Genomic DNA, 15,694 nt, shown 5'->3' on the forward strand with positions numbered 1-15,694 from the left:
TTCCTCAGTGCTCGGTGGAATTTTCTATCTTGGGTCGAATTCGCATTCTTATTCATGGCATCATCCACTTCTTCTTCATGTCTTGACAATTAATGTGTCTTCCCACACTGAAGCCACAGTTTCACCCGCCAACAATTATATGGTACAATAAAACCTAGCTAGCTCCGTTTCTCTATTTTGCATCTTAATTTGATGTATATATAACAACTGATAATCTTCGCATTTCACTGTTGTATACAGGAAGAAATTCAAATCAAACACACAGAAAAATGCGAGGAAATTAGGGGAGTACTCTTGGGTGAACTTGATGACCTATCAGAGTGTATGATGCTTGTTGATGCATTGCAACGCCTTTGCATCGATTACCACTTTGAAGAGGAGATCACTGCAGTGTTAGACAAGCATCATGGAAGAAGCAGCCTTGTTAATTCTGCTTATAACTTACATGACACAGCGTTGCAATTTCGACTGCTGAGGCAAGCTGGTTATTTTGTTCCTCCAGGTGGGTGGCCACTGGCTTCAACTTAAATCTGATCATGAGCACTTTAATGCTATCTATACTACATATGTTATCTTATAAAATAGTACTTAGTACTGGTGGTGCAACACATGCAGGTGTCTTTGACAGCTTCAAGGACAACAAGGGTCAGTTCAAACAAGAACTAAGTGAAGATATAAGAGGACTGATGAGTTTATATGAAGCTTCAAACCTTGGAATGGAAGGAGAAGATACACTTGACGAAGCCAAATACTTCTCTCACAAGCACCTTTCAACCAAGATGACTACTCTTGAGCCTCAACTAGCTAGGGCCGTGGAGGATACCTTGAAGCATCCTTATCACAAGTCACTAGCTAGATTCAAAGCCGGGCAGTTCAACCTCACTTGTCATCCTCATGGGTCTTATGGATGGAGCGGTGACGTACAGGAACTTGTAAAGATGGATTTTAACATCCTTCAATCCTTATATCACCAAGAACTCCTCCAGTTTTTCAAGTGAGTAGTTTCAGAGCCACTCATGTATATATTCGACGGGTCTGGGTTTAATAAATATTCCTGACGTATTAAAGGGTTGCTGGGTCGGTAATGACCAGCACCGAAGAGCTCACGAATTCGAGCTCCCTGTGGTTTATAAATTTATTTTACTTGTGTCAGGTGGTGGAGAGGGCTGGGTCTCTCACAGGAGTTGAAGTTTGCTAGAGACCAACCACTGAAATGGTATATGTGGTCCATCACAGCTATCCCAGAACCAAAGCACTCCCTGCTGAGAATGGAGCTCACGAAACCCATAACACTAGTCTACATACTTGATGACATCTTTGACGTTTATGGGACACTCGATCAGCTTATTCTCTTCACTGAAGGAGTGAACAAGTAGGCCATCATATCCTCGGATTTCCTATCTATGCTAAATTGGATCAAGTGCAACCTACTTTCAGGATTAAATTTTTACTGAACAACTTTATGTGTAGATGGGAGAGCACCACCATTGAGGAACTACCAGAATACATGAAGTTGTGTTTCAAGGCTCTGGATCATGTCACTAATGAAATTAGTGATAAAGTCCATAAAGAACATGGATGGAATCCCATCACCACCCTGAGGAAAATGGTACATATATTATGACTGTACCAATTAATCATTCTATGTGATCTTGGTCAGATTTTATCTTACATTAATTACCTGCAGTGGGCAGCCCTTTGTGATGCGTTTCTAGTTGAGGCCAAATGGTTTACATCCAAGATGGTGCCCAGCTCGAAGGAGTACCTGAAGAATGGAACGACAAGCACAGGAGTGCCTCTGATTTTAGCCCATTTGTTCTTTCTACTGGGCGAAGGTCTGAACGAGGAGAGTGTCTATTGTGTGGAACATGATGCACCACTCATATCTTGCACTGCAACAATTCTTCGTCTATGGGATGACTTGGGAAGTGCAAAGGTACGTAACACATGTAAATCAACACAACCTACTACTTTGTAACAAATTCAGATTGAGAATTAATGTTTTTTCAATGGATATATAGGATGAGAAGCAAGAAGGACACGACGGATCTTACATAGAATGTTATCTGAAGGAACAAGAGGGGGTTTCTTCCACAGGAAGTCCACAACCGCAAGAGCATGTGTTTGGCATGATTTCAAATTTTTGGAAGCAACTCAATAAGGAATGCCTCTCAAGAAACCATTTCTCACCTTCCTTCAAGAGGGCCTCACTTAATGTTGCTAGGATGGTCCCTTTGATGTACAGTTACAACGACAATCAAAGCCTCCCATTCCTTGAGGAGTATGTTAAGTCTCTCCTCGGGGAAACTGTTCCTTCACACTCCTCTTAAATATATGGTGAGGGGGAGCACAGTTCTCTATCTTCACTAAGTAGAAGACCCCAATTCAGTACATGTTTTCGTAATCAATAATATTTTTGTGTTCCATATTATCAGGCATCATTGTTTTAAGATGAGGCCTCTCTTCTTGAATCAAATCCATTCCAAACTCATTAACTTATGTACCTTTAATGGGAAATCAACCTAACATCTCGTTGTTCAGTCTAAGTCAATTTCAAATTCTTTTACTTAACTACCTTCGATGGAAATGAGGTTTACGAGAAACCAAAAAGCACACAATATATTGATAGCTAGTTCATTTTTGTTTAGGGACATTGAGGTTTACAACTGATAAATTAAATTATGTTCTCCCACACAGGTTACGATGAGTGAGTTGTATTATGTATAAAATTGTATTTGCATAAACGTTACAAGTGTTATAATTTGAGTGAAACTAAGTAATTCATGCAAGCAAGATATTGAGATCTAGAGCAAATTACATATATACGCCCCGAATTTTTAGATAATTATGTTTACATCTCTAAAATTTGTTCTATTACATTTATATCCCTATTTTTCAAATTATGGGGACTAATAAGAGTCTGAATCACCTCTCCATTAGGGGAGCACTTATGATTTTTTACTATACATATAGTGTGGGTCCCACATTTGAATTATTTTGTCATATTCAAATGTAAATCCACAGTAATAAAAATACAGGTGATTTTTTTTTTAATTTTTTATAATATAGTCAAATTATTAAGATGAATAAAAAATAAGTAACACTAGCATAATAGTATAGGTAAATTATTAAAAATATATCGAAATAAAGCATGATGATTAAAATTGTATGAGAATATGGATAAAAGTTTAAAACTTAAAAAAATCATTATTAAATTTAGGAACAAATTATTGAGAAAAAAAACTTTAAAAGAATATCTTAGGTATTTAAAATTTAAGATTGAAAATTTTAATAACATTTTAGAAGAAAATTTAGAGATTCATGAATTAGTTTCCAATTAGACTGCTTCTTTCTTAAAAATAGAATTTTAATTGTAATATTTAGATAATTATTAAAAATGATATTTTTATTCATTATCTATACTCATAAAAACTAATTCCAATATTAAGTGAGGACAAATAATAATATTTCACACATAAAAAAAAAAAGATGAAAAAAATTAAGAGATTAAGAGAAAAATTTTAAAAAAAATCGAGGAGAGGGTGGGGCATATTGAAGTTAAGTGATACATCGCGTGTAAGAAGTTTTTTTGTTATCTAATGCTATTAAATGGGAAGCATGTTCTTGCCGGATCCACATCCTCTGTAATTCCCTTCTCTACAATTCCTTGCAATTCCCTAGTAGGATTGTGCCATGTGGCATTTAAGTAATCCAACGGTTATCCAATTTGAACTAAATTTGAATTTTATTTAAACCCACCCATAGATTTGAATTTTATTTTAACTCTAGTTCATTGGGTAATCTTTGGATTATTTAAATGCCACATGGCACAATCCTACGAGGGAATTGCAGGGAAGGGAATTACAGAGGATGTGGATCCTTTCTTGCCACCCACCCCCCTCTCTCTTGATCTTATCGTAAAATTATGGTATGGGCCCCTTTAATTGCTAAGCTGATTTACATAACGACAACACACCTGTGAATTGAATCCGTCTTCGAGAAAATAAGAGAAAAAAAATCCATCTGTTCTAATCTTGATGTGATATAAGACGTTATATGAACATCAACACCAAAAAAAGATTGATGTGATATAAGATGTCAAGGCTTTCTAGAGATATCGACTGTGTCAGATTGAGAAACTTTTAACCAACATCCTTAATGATTTGATATCCCTCCCTCGCCAAAAAGTTCGAGGCTTTCGAGAGAGAGATCTATCGTGTTGCATTGTAAAACTTTAATCAACATCCTTAATGATTTGAACCCCCAGGACTCTAAAAAACAGTTCGATTGCAGATGTTCTATTTGATATTGGGATACTTATAGACTACGTTTGAAGAATGTGTTTTCTCTTTTAAATCTAGGGTAAATAATGAATTTGTCCATTTCCTTGTCAAGAAGGCTCTTACAGTTTGTTTTGGACTGAATGACCATTTTCCTTCCCATGATTGCATGAAGCGTTATCTGTTTCTTTGGGGTTTCAACATTTAATGAAAGTCTTTAATTAGCTCCGAATTTTCAAAAAAAAAAGAAAGAGGTTAGCTTTGAATGGTTACCTAAACTCCGTACGATATCTTAATGTTTCCAACAAATGTTGGGTGGGGATCTTACTTGTGTGGTACATCCAATGTGGTGGTGCTTATGTGCCCTGCGGTAGATATACAGTATACGCCTTGTGAATTTTATAAATTTAACTGCTCAAAACTTGGTTTTGGTTCATTTTAACGAAAAACTGTCTTGTGTTACTTAAGTTGGTTAAATATGTACATGGTGTTTTAAGCGGTTCAGATTTAATAAAATCTGCGTCACATGCATCCAACAGTAGACACCACACACACCACCACGTTAAACACACCATTAAAGCCCGTTAGGTGGGCTCCTCAACTCTAGCATGCATGAGTAGCCTAACAATGCTCATTGGGAGTTAGAGTTCCATCTTGTCGATATTTAAAAGTAAATTTTCTTTTTAAATGTGACGAGGGATGTGAAAAAAAAACACAATAAATCCGGACTCTATGTCAAGAAGGATGCCTGATTAATCCATCATGGCAGGGATGTGCCACACATCTTTGCGTGGGAAGCACCATAATTAGGCACATAGATGACCTAGATCAGATTAAGTTAAAAAATGGGGTGGATTTCAAAATCCAAAAAATCCTCCACCACCACGCTAAGCTAAGCTTTTCCACAACATTGAGTTTTGGCCTTCCTCTGCTTTCCTCTCCACCTAAATGGTGTCCCCCCATTCCTCCTCACTCACATAAAGCCTGATACAAGCGAGCAGATCCATCCATGTGTGTTAAAGGTTGGAAAACGGATAGTTAGGGGGAGAGGATCTACACTTACTTTGTTACATTCCCATGCATGTACGTAGATTAGGGTAACTTAATCTAATTAATCCCCCCACCCCCCAATAAAAATAAAAAAAATCCTTAATCTAATTAAACCAGACATCTTTGCCTCGAGGGCGTTCCAACTTCCGAGCAGGCAGATATTAATACAATAGTTTAGAAAACTCCAAACTGCTCATTTGTCTTGGCAGGTCTCTCAAAATCATTATAAATTGACGTCTCTCTATGCATTGCATTGGCACCCAACTTTCATTATTGCTCTGTGAAATTTTCTTCTGTGGGATCCAACAATCAAGAACGACGAAGTGCTGTCGATATGCAAGATTCGACCAGCATGGCCAACACTGAAGGAACAATTTCACACCATAATCATATGGTACGTGCAGAACCTCCATTTCTCTCTTTTGCATATTTTTATTTATTTTTTGTTGCATCACAACTAATAATCTTTGCATTTCACTGTTGTGTACAGGAAGAAATTCAAGTGAAACACAGTGAGATATGCAAGGAAATTAGGAGATTCCTCGTTGAACTAGTTGATAACCCATTGGAGTGTATGATGCTCGTTGATGCGTTGCAACGCCTTTGCGTCGATTACCATTTCGAAGAGGAGATCACTGCAGTCTTAGACAAGCATCATGCAAGAGGCCTTGTTAATTCTGCTTGTAACTTACATGACACCGCATTGCATTTTCGATTGCTGAGGCAAGCTGGTTATTTTGTTCCTCCTGGTGGGTAGCTTCTACTTAATATGATCATGAGCATTTAATTTGATGCCTACCATACTATGTTATCTGATATAATAGTACTAGGGCCGGGTGCAATACATGCAGGTGTCTTTGACAGCTTCAAGGACAAGAAGGGTCGGTTCAAACAAGAATTAAGTGAAGACATAAGGGGACTGATGAGTTTATATGAAGCTTCGAACCTTGGAATGGAAGGAGAAGATACACTTAATGAAGCCAAAGACATTCTCTCACAGGCACCTTGCAGCTAAGATGACTACTCTTGAACCTGCAGCTCTAGCCAGAGTAGTGGATGATACCTTAAAGCATCCCTATCACAAGTCTCTAGCTAGATTCAAGGCCGGAAACTATGACCTGATCACGAGTCTCCCTCATTGTTCATATGGCTGGAGCAGTGCAGTACAGGAACTTGCAAGGATGGATTTTAACATGCTTCGATCCTTATATCACCAAGAACTCCTCCAATTTTCCAAGTGAGTTGATTCAGAGCTAGCCAGCTAGCCTTGTATTATTTTCATTCATATATAGTTGATTAATTTGTTTGGTTTTACTACCATGTGTTAGGTGGTGGAGGGAGCTGGGTCTGTCACAGGAGTTGCAGTTTGCTAGAAACCAACCATTGAAATGGTATATGTGGTCTAACACGGCTCTCCCAGAGCCAAAGCACTCTCAGATAAGAATGGAGCTCGCAAAAGCCATCTCACTGGTCTACATAATTGATGACATTTTTGACGTTTATGGGACACTAGACGAGCTTGTTCTCTTCACTGAAGCAGTAAACAGGTAAGACATTCTCAGATTTCCTATCTATGCTAAATTGAATCAAGTGCAACTTACTTTCAGGATAAACTTTTACTGAACAACTTTATGTGTAGATGGGAGAGCACCACCATTGAGGAACTACCAGAATACATGAAGTTGTGTTTCAAGGCTCTGGATCATGTCACTCATGAAATTAGTGATAAAGTCCATAAAGAACATGGATGGAACCCCATCACCACCCTGAGGAAAATGGTACATATATTATGACTATACCAATTAATCATTCTATGTGATCTTGGTCAGATTTTATCTTACATTAATTACCTGCAGTGGGCAGCCCTTTGTGATGCGTTTCTAGTTGAGGCCAAATGGTTTACATCCAAGATGGTGCCCAGCTCGAAGGAGTACCTGAAGAATGGAACGACAAGCACAGGAGTGCCTCTGATTTTAGCCCATTTGTTCTTTCTACTGGGCGAAGGTCTGAACGAGGAGAGTGTCTATTGTGTGGAACATAATGCACCACTCATATCTTGCACTGCAACAATTCTTCGTCTATGGGATGACTTGGGAAGTGCAAAGGTACGTAACACATGTAAATCAACACAACCTACTACTTTGTAACAAATTCAGATTGAGAATTAATGTTTTTTCAATGGATATATAGGATGAGAAGCAAGAAGGACACGACGGATCTTACATAGAATGTTATCTGAAGGAACAAGAGGGGGTTTCTTCCACAGGAAGTCCACAACCGCAAGAGCATGTGTTTGGCATGATTTCAAATTTTTGGAAGCAACTCAATAAGGAATGCCTCTCAAGAAACCATTTCTCATCTTCCTTCAAGAGGGCCTCACTTAATGTTGCTAGGCTGGTCCCTTTGATGTACAGTTACAACGACAACCAAAGCCTTCCATTCCTTGAGGAGTATGTTAAGTCTCTCCTCGGGGAAACTGTTCCTTCACACTCCTCTTAAATATATGGTGAGGGGAGCACAGTTCTCTATCTTCACTAAGTAGAAGACCCCAATTCAGTACATGTTTTCGTAATCAATAATATTTTTGTGTTCCATATTATCAGGCATCATTTTTGTTTCATGAGTAATCGTGGTAGTAGTTTTAAGATGAGGCCTCTCTTCTTGAATCAAATCCATTCCAAATTCATTAACTTATGTACCTTTAATGGGAAATCTAGCTAACATCTCCTTGTTCAGTCTAAGTCAATTTCAAATTCGTTTACTTAACTACCTTCGATGGAAATGAGGTTTAGGGGAGACCAAAAAGCACACAATATATTGTTGACATCTCATTTTTGTTTAGGGGACATGAGGATTAAAACTTAAAAATTAAATTACGTTCTCCCACCCAGGTTACGATGAGTGGGTTGTATTATGCATAGAATTATATTTGCATACATGTTACAAGAGTTATAATTTGAATGAAACTAAGTAACTCATGTGAGCAAGATACTGAGATCGAGAGCAAATTACATATATACGCCCCAAATTTTTAGATAATTATGTTTACATCTCTTAAATTTGTTCTATTACATTTATATCCCTATGTTTCAAATTATGGGGATTAATAAGAGTCTGAATCACCACTCCATTAGGGGAGCACTTATGGTTTTTTACTATACATATAGTGTGGTCCTACATTTGAATTGTTTTGTCATATTCAAATGTAGATCCAAATGTAGATCCACACGTAATAAAAATACAGGTAATTTTTTTTTATAATATAGGCAAATTATTAAGAGGACTAAAATATAAGTAACACTAGTATATGTAAAATTTTAAAATATATTGAAATAAAGGATGATGATTAAAATTGTATGAGCATATTGATTAAAGTTTAAAAACTTTTAAAAAATCATAACTAAATTTAGGAATAAATTATTGAGAAAAAAAAACTTTAAAAGAATATTTTAGGTATTTAAAACTTAGGATTGAAATTTCTAATAAAATTTTAGAAGAAAAGTTTGGAGATTCATGAGTTAATTTCCAATTAGATTGCCAAAGGTGGTATGTTAAAGTGGTTATAGACCCAACTTCCCTAGGGGAGGTCTTGGGTTCGCACCCACTTGGCGGCATTAATATAAAGCTCCTCCTTCCCTAAGGAAGTAAACCGTGGTGCACGTAAGCTGGCCCAGATGAACCTCAGTTTCGAAAAAAGAAAGTTAGTTTTCACCAAAATTCGACGTAAAACCTTATATGAATATCAACACCTAGAAAAGATCAACGTGATATAATATGCCAAGGCTTTCTAGAGATATTGACTTGTGACTTGTCGGATTGAGAAACTTTTAACCAACGTCCTTGATGATTTGATATCCCTCCCTCCCCCAAAAGTTTGAGGCTTTCCAAAGAGATCTATTGTGTTCTATTGTAAAACTTTAATCAACATCCTTAATGATTTGATCCCCGGTGGACTCTGAAAAAAAGTTGATTGCGGATGTCCTATTTTTGACATTGGGGTACTTATAAACAAGTTTGTAGACTGTGATTTCTCTTTTAAATCTAGGGTATATAATGGGCATATCCATTTCTTAGCCAAGAAGACTCACAATTTTGTCTTAGACTGAATGGCCATCTTCCTTCCCATGGTTGCATGACGCATTATCTTTTTTTTTTGGGTTTCAGCGTTCAATGAAAATCTTTATTACCAAAATAATAAAATTAGCTCCAAAATTTCAAAACAAGAAGAAAAAGGTTAGCTCCGAATGGTTGCCTAAACTCTGTACGACATCTTAATGTTTCCAACAAATGTTGGGTGGGATCGTACTTGTGTGGTACGTCCAATGTGGTGGTGCCTATGTGCCCAACGATAGATATACAGTATACGCCTTGTGAATTTTATAAATTTAACCGCTCAAAACATGGTTTAGTTCATTTTAACGAAAATTTGTTTTGTATTACTTAAGTTGGTTAAATATGTAAATGGTGTTTAGAGTGGCTCAGATTTAATAAAATTTGTGTGACATGCATCGAACGACAAATACTACACACACCACTAAAGTACAACCCGTTAGGTGGGCTCCTCAACTCTAGCATGCACGAGTAACCTAACAATGCTCATTGGGAGTTAGAGTTCCATCTTGTCAATATTTAAAAGTAAGTTTTCTTTTTAAATGTGTGGAGGGATTCCTAATTCAGTGTCAACGGATGCCTGATTAATCCATGCATTTGGCATCATCGCAAGGATGTGCCACGCATCTTTGCGAGGGGAAGCACCATAATTAGGCACAAGGTCGACCTAGATCAGATTAAGTTAAAAAATTGGGTGGATTTCAAAATCCAAAAAATCCTCCTACACCACAGTTAAACTTTTCCACAACATTGAGTTTTGGCCTCCCTCGTGCTTTCATACACGAGTGAAAATCCTCTCCACCCAAATGGTGTCTCCCTCATTCCTCCTTACTCGCATAAAGCCTGACACAAACGAGCAGACCCATGTATGAGCGTTGGAGGATGGAAGATGGATAGTTAGGGGGAGAGGATTTACACTTACTTTGTTACGTTCCCTTGCATGCAGTCATGTAGATTTGGGTAACTTAATCTAATTAATCCCCCCCCACCCAAAAAAAAAATAATAATAATAATAAATAAATAAATAACCTTAATCTAAGTAAACCACACATCTTTGCCCTCAATGGCGTTCCAACTTCCAAGTAGGCAGATACGGTTCGAGCCGGCAGATGTTAATACAAAAGTTTAGATCATTCCGAACCGCTCATTTGTCCTGGCTGGTCTCTCAAATTCATTATAAATTGACGTCTCTCTATGCATTGCTTTGGCACCCAACATTCATTATTGCTCCGTGAAATTCAACAATCAAGAACGACGAAGGGCTGTCGATATGCAAGATTCGACCAGCATGGCCCACACTGAAGGAACAATTTCACACCATAATCAAGGAAGTTTCATATAAGTAATCACATTTCATCGGGTCGAGATCGGTTGATGCTGTTAGGACCTGTTTTTTTTAATTTATGTTTTTGGTGCATCACAATTCACAACTAATAATCTTTGCATTTCAGTACTGTTGTATACAGGAAGAAATTCAAGTGAAACACAGAGAGATGCAAGGAAATTAGGAGATTCCTCGTTGAACTAGTTGTGCAGCCGTGCAGGTGTCTTTGACAGCTTCAAGGATAAGAAGGGACAGTTCAAACAAGAATTAAGTGAAGACATAAGGGGACGTACTGACGAGTTTATATATATGAAGCTTCGAACCTTGGAATGGAAGGAGAAGATACACTTGATGAAGCCAAAGACTAGAAACGACCAACCATTGAAATTGGTCCATCACGGCTCTCCCAGGGCCAAAGCACTCTCAGATAAGAATGGACGAGCTTGTTCTCTTCACTGAAGCAGTAAACAGGTAAGACATTCTCAGATTTCCTATCTATGCTAAATTGGATCAAGTGCAACCTACTTTCAGGATAAACTTTTTACTGAGCAACTTTATGTGTAGATGGGAGAGCACCACCATTGAGGAACTACCAGAATACATGAAGTTGTCATGTCACTAATGAAATTAGTGATGGAAGTCCATAAAGAACATGGATGGAACCCCATCACCACCCTGAGGAAAATGGTAAATATATTTGACTATACCAATCATTCTATTTGATCTTGGTCAGATTTTATCTTACATTAATTACCTGCAGTGGGCAGCCCTTTGTGATGCGTTTCTAGTTGAGGCCAAATGGTTTGCAGCTAAGCTGGTGCCCAGCTCAAAGGAGTACCTGAGGAATGGAGTGATAAGCACAGGTTTGCCTCTGGTTTTAGCTCATTTGTTCTTTCTACTGGGCCAAGGTCTTACTGAAGAGAGTGCATGTAGTGTGGAACACAATCCACCACTCATATCTTGCACTGCAACAATTCTTCGTCTATGGGATGACCTGGGAAGTGCCAAGGTACGTAAGTAAACATTTTATTAATATATATATAATGGTTCATTCTATCACTTATCATAAAAAGAAAAATGTCAAAATCTATCTTTTTTTTTTTTCTTTTAATGTGAACAAAAGTGTCTCTAATCCATATCTCTTGTGCACTCTTGAATGCTGCACATTTTGGAAATTTTGATATCGGCCGTCCATTTCAAAAATGCTGAAAATGGAAACGGACAGTCGGAGATCAAATCTCAATTGTCGGCATAAAAGTTCAACCCCTCACATCTCCCTAAACATGCAATAAGAAAAGTTACAGATAGAAATTTCCAACTCAAAACATGTTTTATTAGTAAATAATATTTTCGTGTTCAATAATATCATGTGTGACTTTTTGTTTCACCAGTATTTGTGAGTCTGTGACAATTGCTTAAGAAGAGACCGCTTCCGTCGAATCAAATCAATTCAATTGTCAATTCCTTAAGTCATGTACATTTAATGGAATTCATGTTAACATCTCTTTGTTCAATAAGTCAATTTCAAAGTAGTTTAATCACCTACCTTTAATGGATATCATGCCTCTATAAAGGACTAAGAACATCCGGGCCAGCATGCGCGCACCACGATTACCATTTTCTTCTAATCAAATTGATTTTGCACATTATTTAACGAGAATTGTATTTTTCCACACAGGTTATGGTGAGTAGGTTGTGTTATTTAAAAAATTGTATTTGCTTATATGTAAGTTCTAATTTGAGTGAAACAATTCATGTGATAAGGCTTATCCTAACCATTGTTTTCTTCTTTCTTTTTGTTAAAAAGTCAATTTATCAAAACCTAACTAATGTTTAAAAAAAAAAAAAAAAAAAAAAAACCAATGTTGTTAGACTGTATTAAACTTGCACTTGAATTTGAAAACTCAGGTTTGATTTTATCGATAATAATAAATGTAACTAGGACTACCCAGAGCTTGAGTGGGTGAGAAGGCCGGTTACCAAAATGGATGTTCTCCTAACATATTTCGATCTTTATATCAACGATTACCCTTCAGATCTTTACGTTAAATTGAACACATACAATTTTTACTCGAATGTCTAAACATTGTATAATAAGAAAAGCAAAGTCACTACTATTACATCTTTTTTTATTAATAAAATAAAAAAAAACAATTTAATTGTTTTTTATTTTGTATGATTACGCTAAAAAGCATCTCTTTTTTTTTTTTTTTTTTTTTTTTGACAAGAATGAGGCAACAAAGAAATCTACAGTACTTCCAGAAGGTCGACCAATATAACATTTTTCGAACAAATTTCTATGGCCTCTTGTATTTACTTACTCTCTATTTGTTCTTCTTCTTCCTTTTCTCAAAAAATTCCACCACTGAATACCCAAAAAGATAAACTCATATTTTATAATATTATAAGAGCAAATTGTACCAGCACTAAATTAGAGGCCTTAAAGGCACTGACACCCCCACTTTATGTTTAAATAACACAGAAACCCAAAATTGATGTCACTGTAAACAATCAATTAAATTATTGTTTATTTTCTTTCAATTCCCTATAATAAACAGTGTCTGAACAGTTTTCAGTGACAAATTAGACAAATTTATCCAATGAAAGTCTAATTTTGAGGTCTTTGTGTTTTTTAAACATAAAGTGGGATGTCAATGCTTTAAGGCTTCCATTTTGAGGTGCCAATGCAATTTACTCATATTATAAAAGTGAAGTTGAGAGAAAAATGGGTGGACATAAGCAAGGAAATGGGTTGAGGGTCTACCAAAAAAAAAAAAAAGAAATGGGTTGAGGGAGAAATCGATGGGCCAGGCCCAAAGTATGGGGAAGAGAGGGGGGAGATGGTTACGGTTGAGCTCAAAAGAGGCTAACGGGCTGGGCCAACTGAGGAAATGGGCCAAGAGTTGGATAAGGATGAGAGGAAGAGGTAACGGATTCTTTTAACAGGGATGGGAAGGGTGGGCCTGGTTTGGAAGGAGCTTGGCTGCTAGGAATGTAAGAGTGAGGGAGATGGGCTGAAGATTAGAGGGCCAAATGGGAGAGGGAAGAAGAGACGGAAGGCCCAACGAATATTAAGGTAGGGGAGTAGTGTTCATTGGGATTTTTTTCCTTCCCAAGACGAATCTAGTTCTTTGGCGACTTTGGTCAATGGTGATTGTTAAGGATTATCAACCTAACTACGCAGCGGAATAAATACAAGATAGAAAGAAAGAAAGAAAGAGACAAGACACAAGTATTTTTACTTGGTTCGATCAATAGACCTACGTCCAATGATGAGTTAACAACTCATCAAAATATACAATCATCCAATAGGTAGTTACAACCTAATCAATCTACCCAACAAGAACCCCAAGCATGAACTAATCAAGAAAAAGGCAACTCAAAACATGTGCACCTGATTACACAGTAGCAGCCACTCTTCTCTTCAAGGCTAATGAGCACACCAACAGCAAGGAGAACTCACTTCAGAAGCAAGAGAGCTTCAAGCAGTCCAAGCTTCAACAGTTCTTGAAGTCCAAGCTTCAAGATCAAGCACCGTATCCCTTCAAGCCCTAGATCAGAACCTCACATACCATAGCAGAACCGAGAGCAGAGAGCAGAGAGGAAGAGAGAACAGAAATTGCAAATGAACGAATGAACCAAATGCTCCCTCTCTCCTCAACCCCAATTAATATAACACATACATCATTGGGTAAAGACCAAGCTGCCCTTAAAAACTTTTACATAAGACCTCCCAGTCCTATTCTAAACCAAAAGACAGAAATACCCTTTCGACGGCAAAGAAGAATCATACCACTGCATCTGCAAAGAAACAACCACGAAATAGCACAAGCCAAAACGTCTGTGAAATGAAAGCTCATATTTGAATTTGATCAACTCATCCATTAAACAACTATTACTAACATTTGAGGCAAAATTGGTACTTACAAGGTTCTACTGTAACATTTCTATGGTAATATACGGTCTCTCAGATGTGTTTTACCCCCACCACCCAAAAAAAAAAAAAATGTCTCTCTCTCATATGTACAAAGAAAAAGAAGGAATCTCTTGGTGGTGCTCTGTGCAGAAGAAACTCAACTACGTTTTATGGCTATACAAGAAGGAATTTAAGGAGGTTCGCGGCCGGCCGGGCGTGCTCGATAGATCATAGACCTTCGGCTTTTGACATTAGGGAAAGCCGGCTAGGTCTCGGCTGGAAAGAGGCTCTCCTCTTCTGTTGATGAGAAGAAGGTCTGATCAAAGCTGCCAAAGCTCTCTTAATCAGTTCTCCCTCAACGGTACCAATCCGAACAAGAGAGTTGGTCATTGCCGATCTTCGAGCGTTCAAACGATGTGACGATGGATACGATCGCTCTTGATGATGATGATGATGGTTATTGACATTCTTGTGGAGACTGCAGCGAAACGAACCAGGATGATTTGTCGGTGAACACATACACGTCTTTCTCGCAGATGATGTAGCGGAGAGAGGATTGTTCTGCTTCTTCGCTCGTACCTCATCACCTTGGGAAACTGCAATCGAGCAGCTTCTAGGAGACAGAGAGCTTTCTGTCGAAAACCAAACCGACCGCGCAGAACCACAGAGATTAATGGTACTCTTAGGAGAGGTTGGTCCACCGAAGAAACGACAAGATCGAGTGGCAAAACTCGAACTTGCAGACGCAAAAGCCGTCGTCGACGTCGAAGATGAAACCCGAAACCTTTCAGACTGAGAGTTCGACAACACTGGACCACTTGATCTGCTACTGAAATTAGAAGTCGCCATTTCTACTTCAGAACGATCAATTTAGGAGTAAAAAGTTGAGATTGAATGAAACTTGAGAGCACAAACTGAAATGAAAGGAGTTTGAGATTCTCTTCGCAGATGCCTCTATGCTTGCTTTTGACTCCGTATTTCTTCCTTCAAACATTGCTCGCTTCAGGCATTCTA

The 15,694-nt window shown here is 37.7% G+C and overlaps 1 protein-coding gene and 1 pseudogene across 1 annotated transcript; both read left to right on the forward strand.

Moving 5' to 3' along the window:
• On the forward strand, nt 1-2,330 carry LOC149008984 ((3S,6E)-nerolidol synthase 1-like). Its single transcript, XM_089160911.1, has 7 exons — nt 1-142; nt 241-502; nt 616-994; nt 1,154-1,372; nt 1,471-1,609; nt 1,688-1,936; nt 2,022-2,330. Exons 1-7 carry the CDS (start codon nt 140-142, stop codon nt 2,328-2,330), a joined length of 1,560 nt encoding a protein of 519 aa, XP_089017037.1. The 5' UTR covers nt 1-139.
• A 3,352-nt stretch (nt 2,331-5,682) lies between these two features.
• LOC149008985 ((3S,6E)-nerolidol synthase 1-like) lies at nt 5,683-7,829 on the forward strand (annotated as a pseudogene).
• The last annotated feature ends 7,865 nt before the right edge of the window (nt 7,830-15,694 follow it).

The sequence above is a fragment of the Hakea prostrata genome, chromosome 7 (assembly GCF_041222555.1).
Source record: "Hakea prostrata isolate BN-2017 chromosome 7, UWA_Hpros_2, whole genome shotgun sequence".
Taxonomy (NCBI): Eukaryota; Viridiplantae; Streptophyta; class Magnoliopsida; order Proteales; family Proteaceae; genus Hakea; species Hakea prostrata.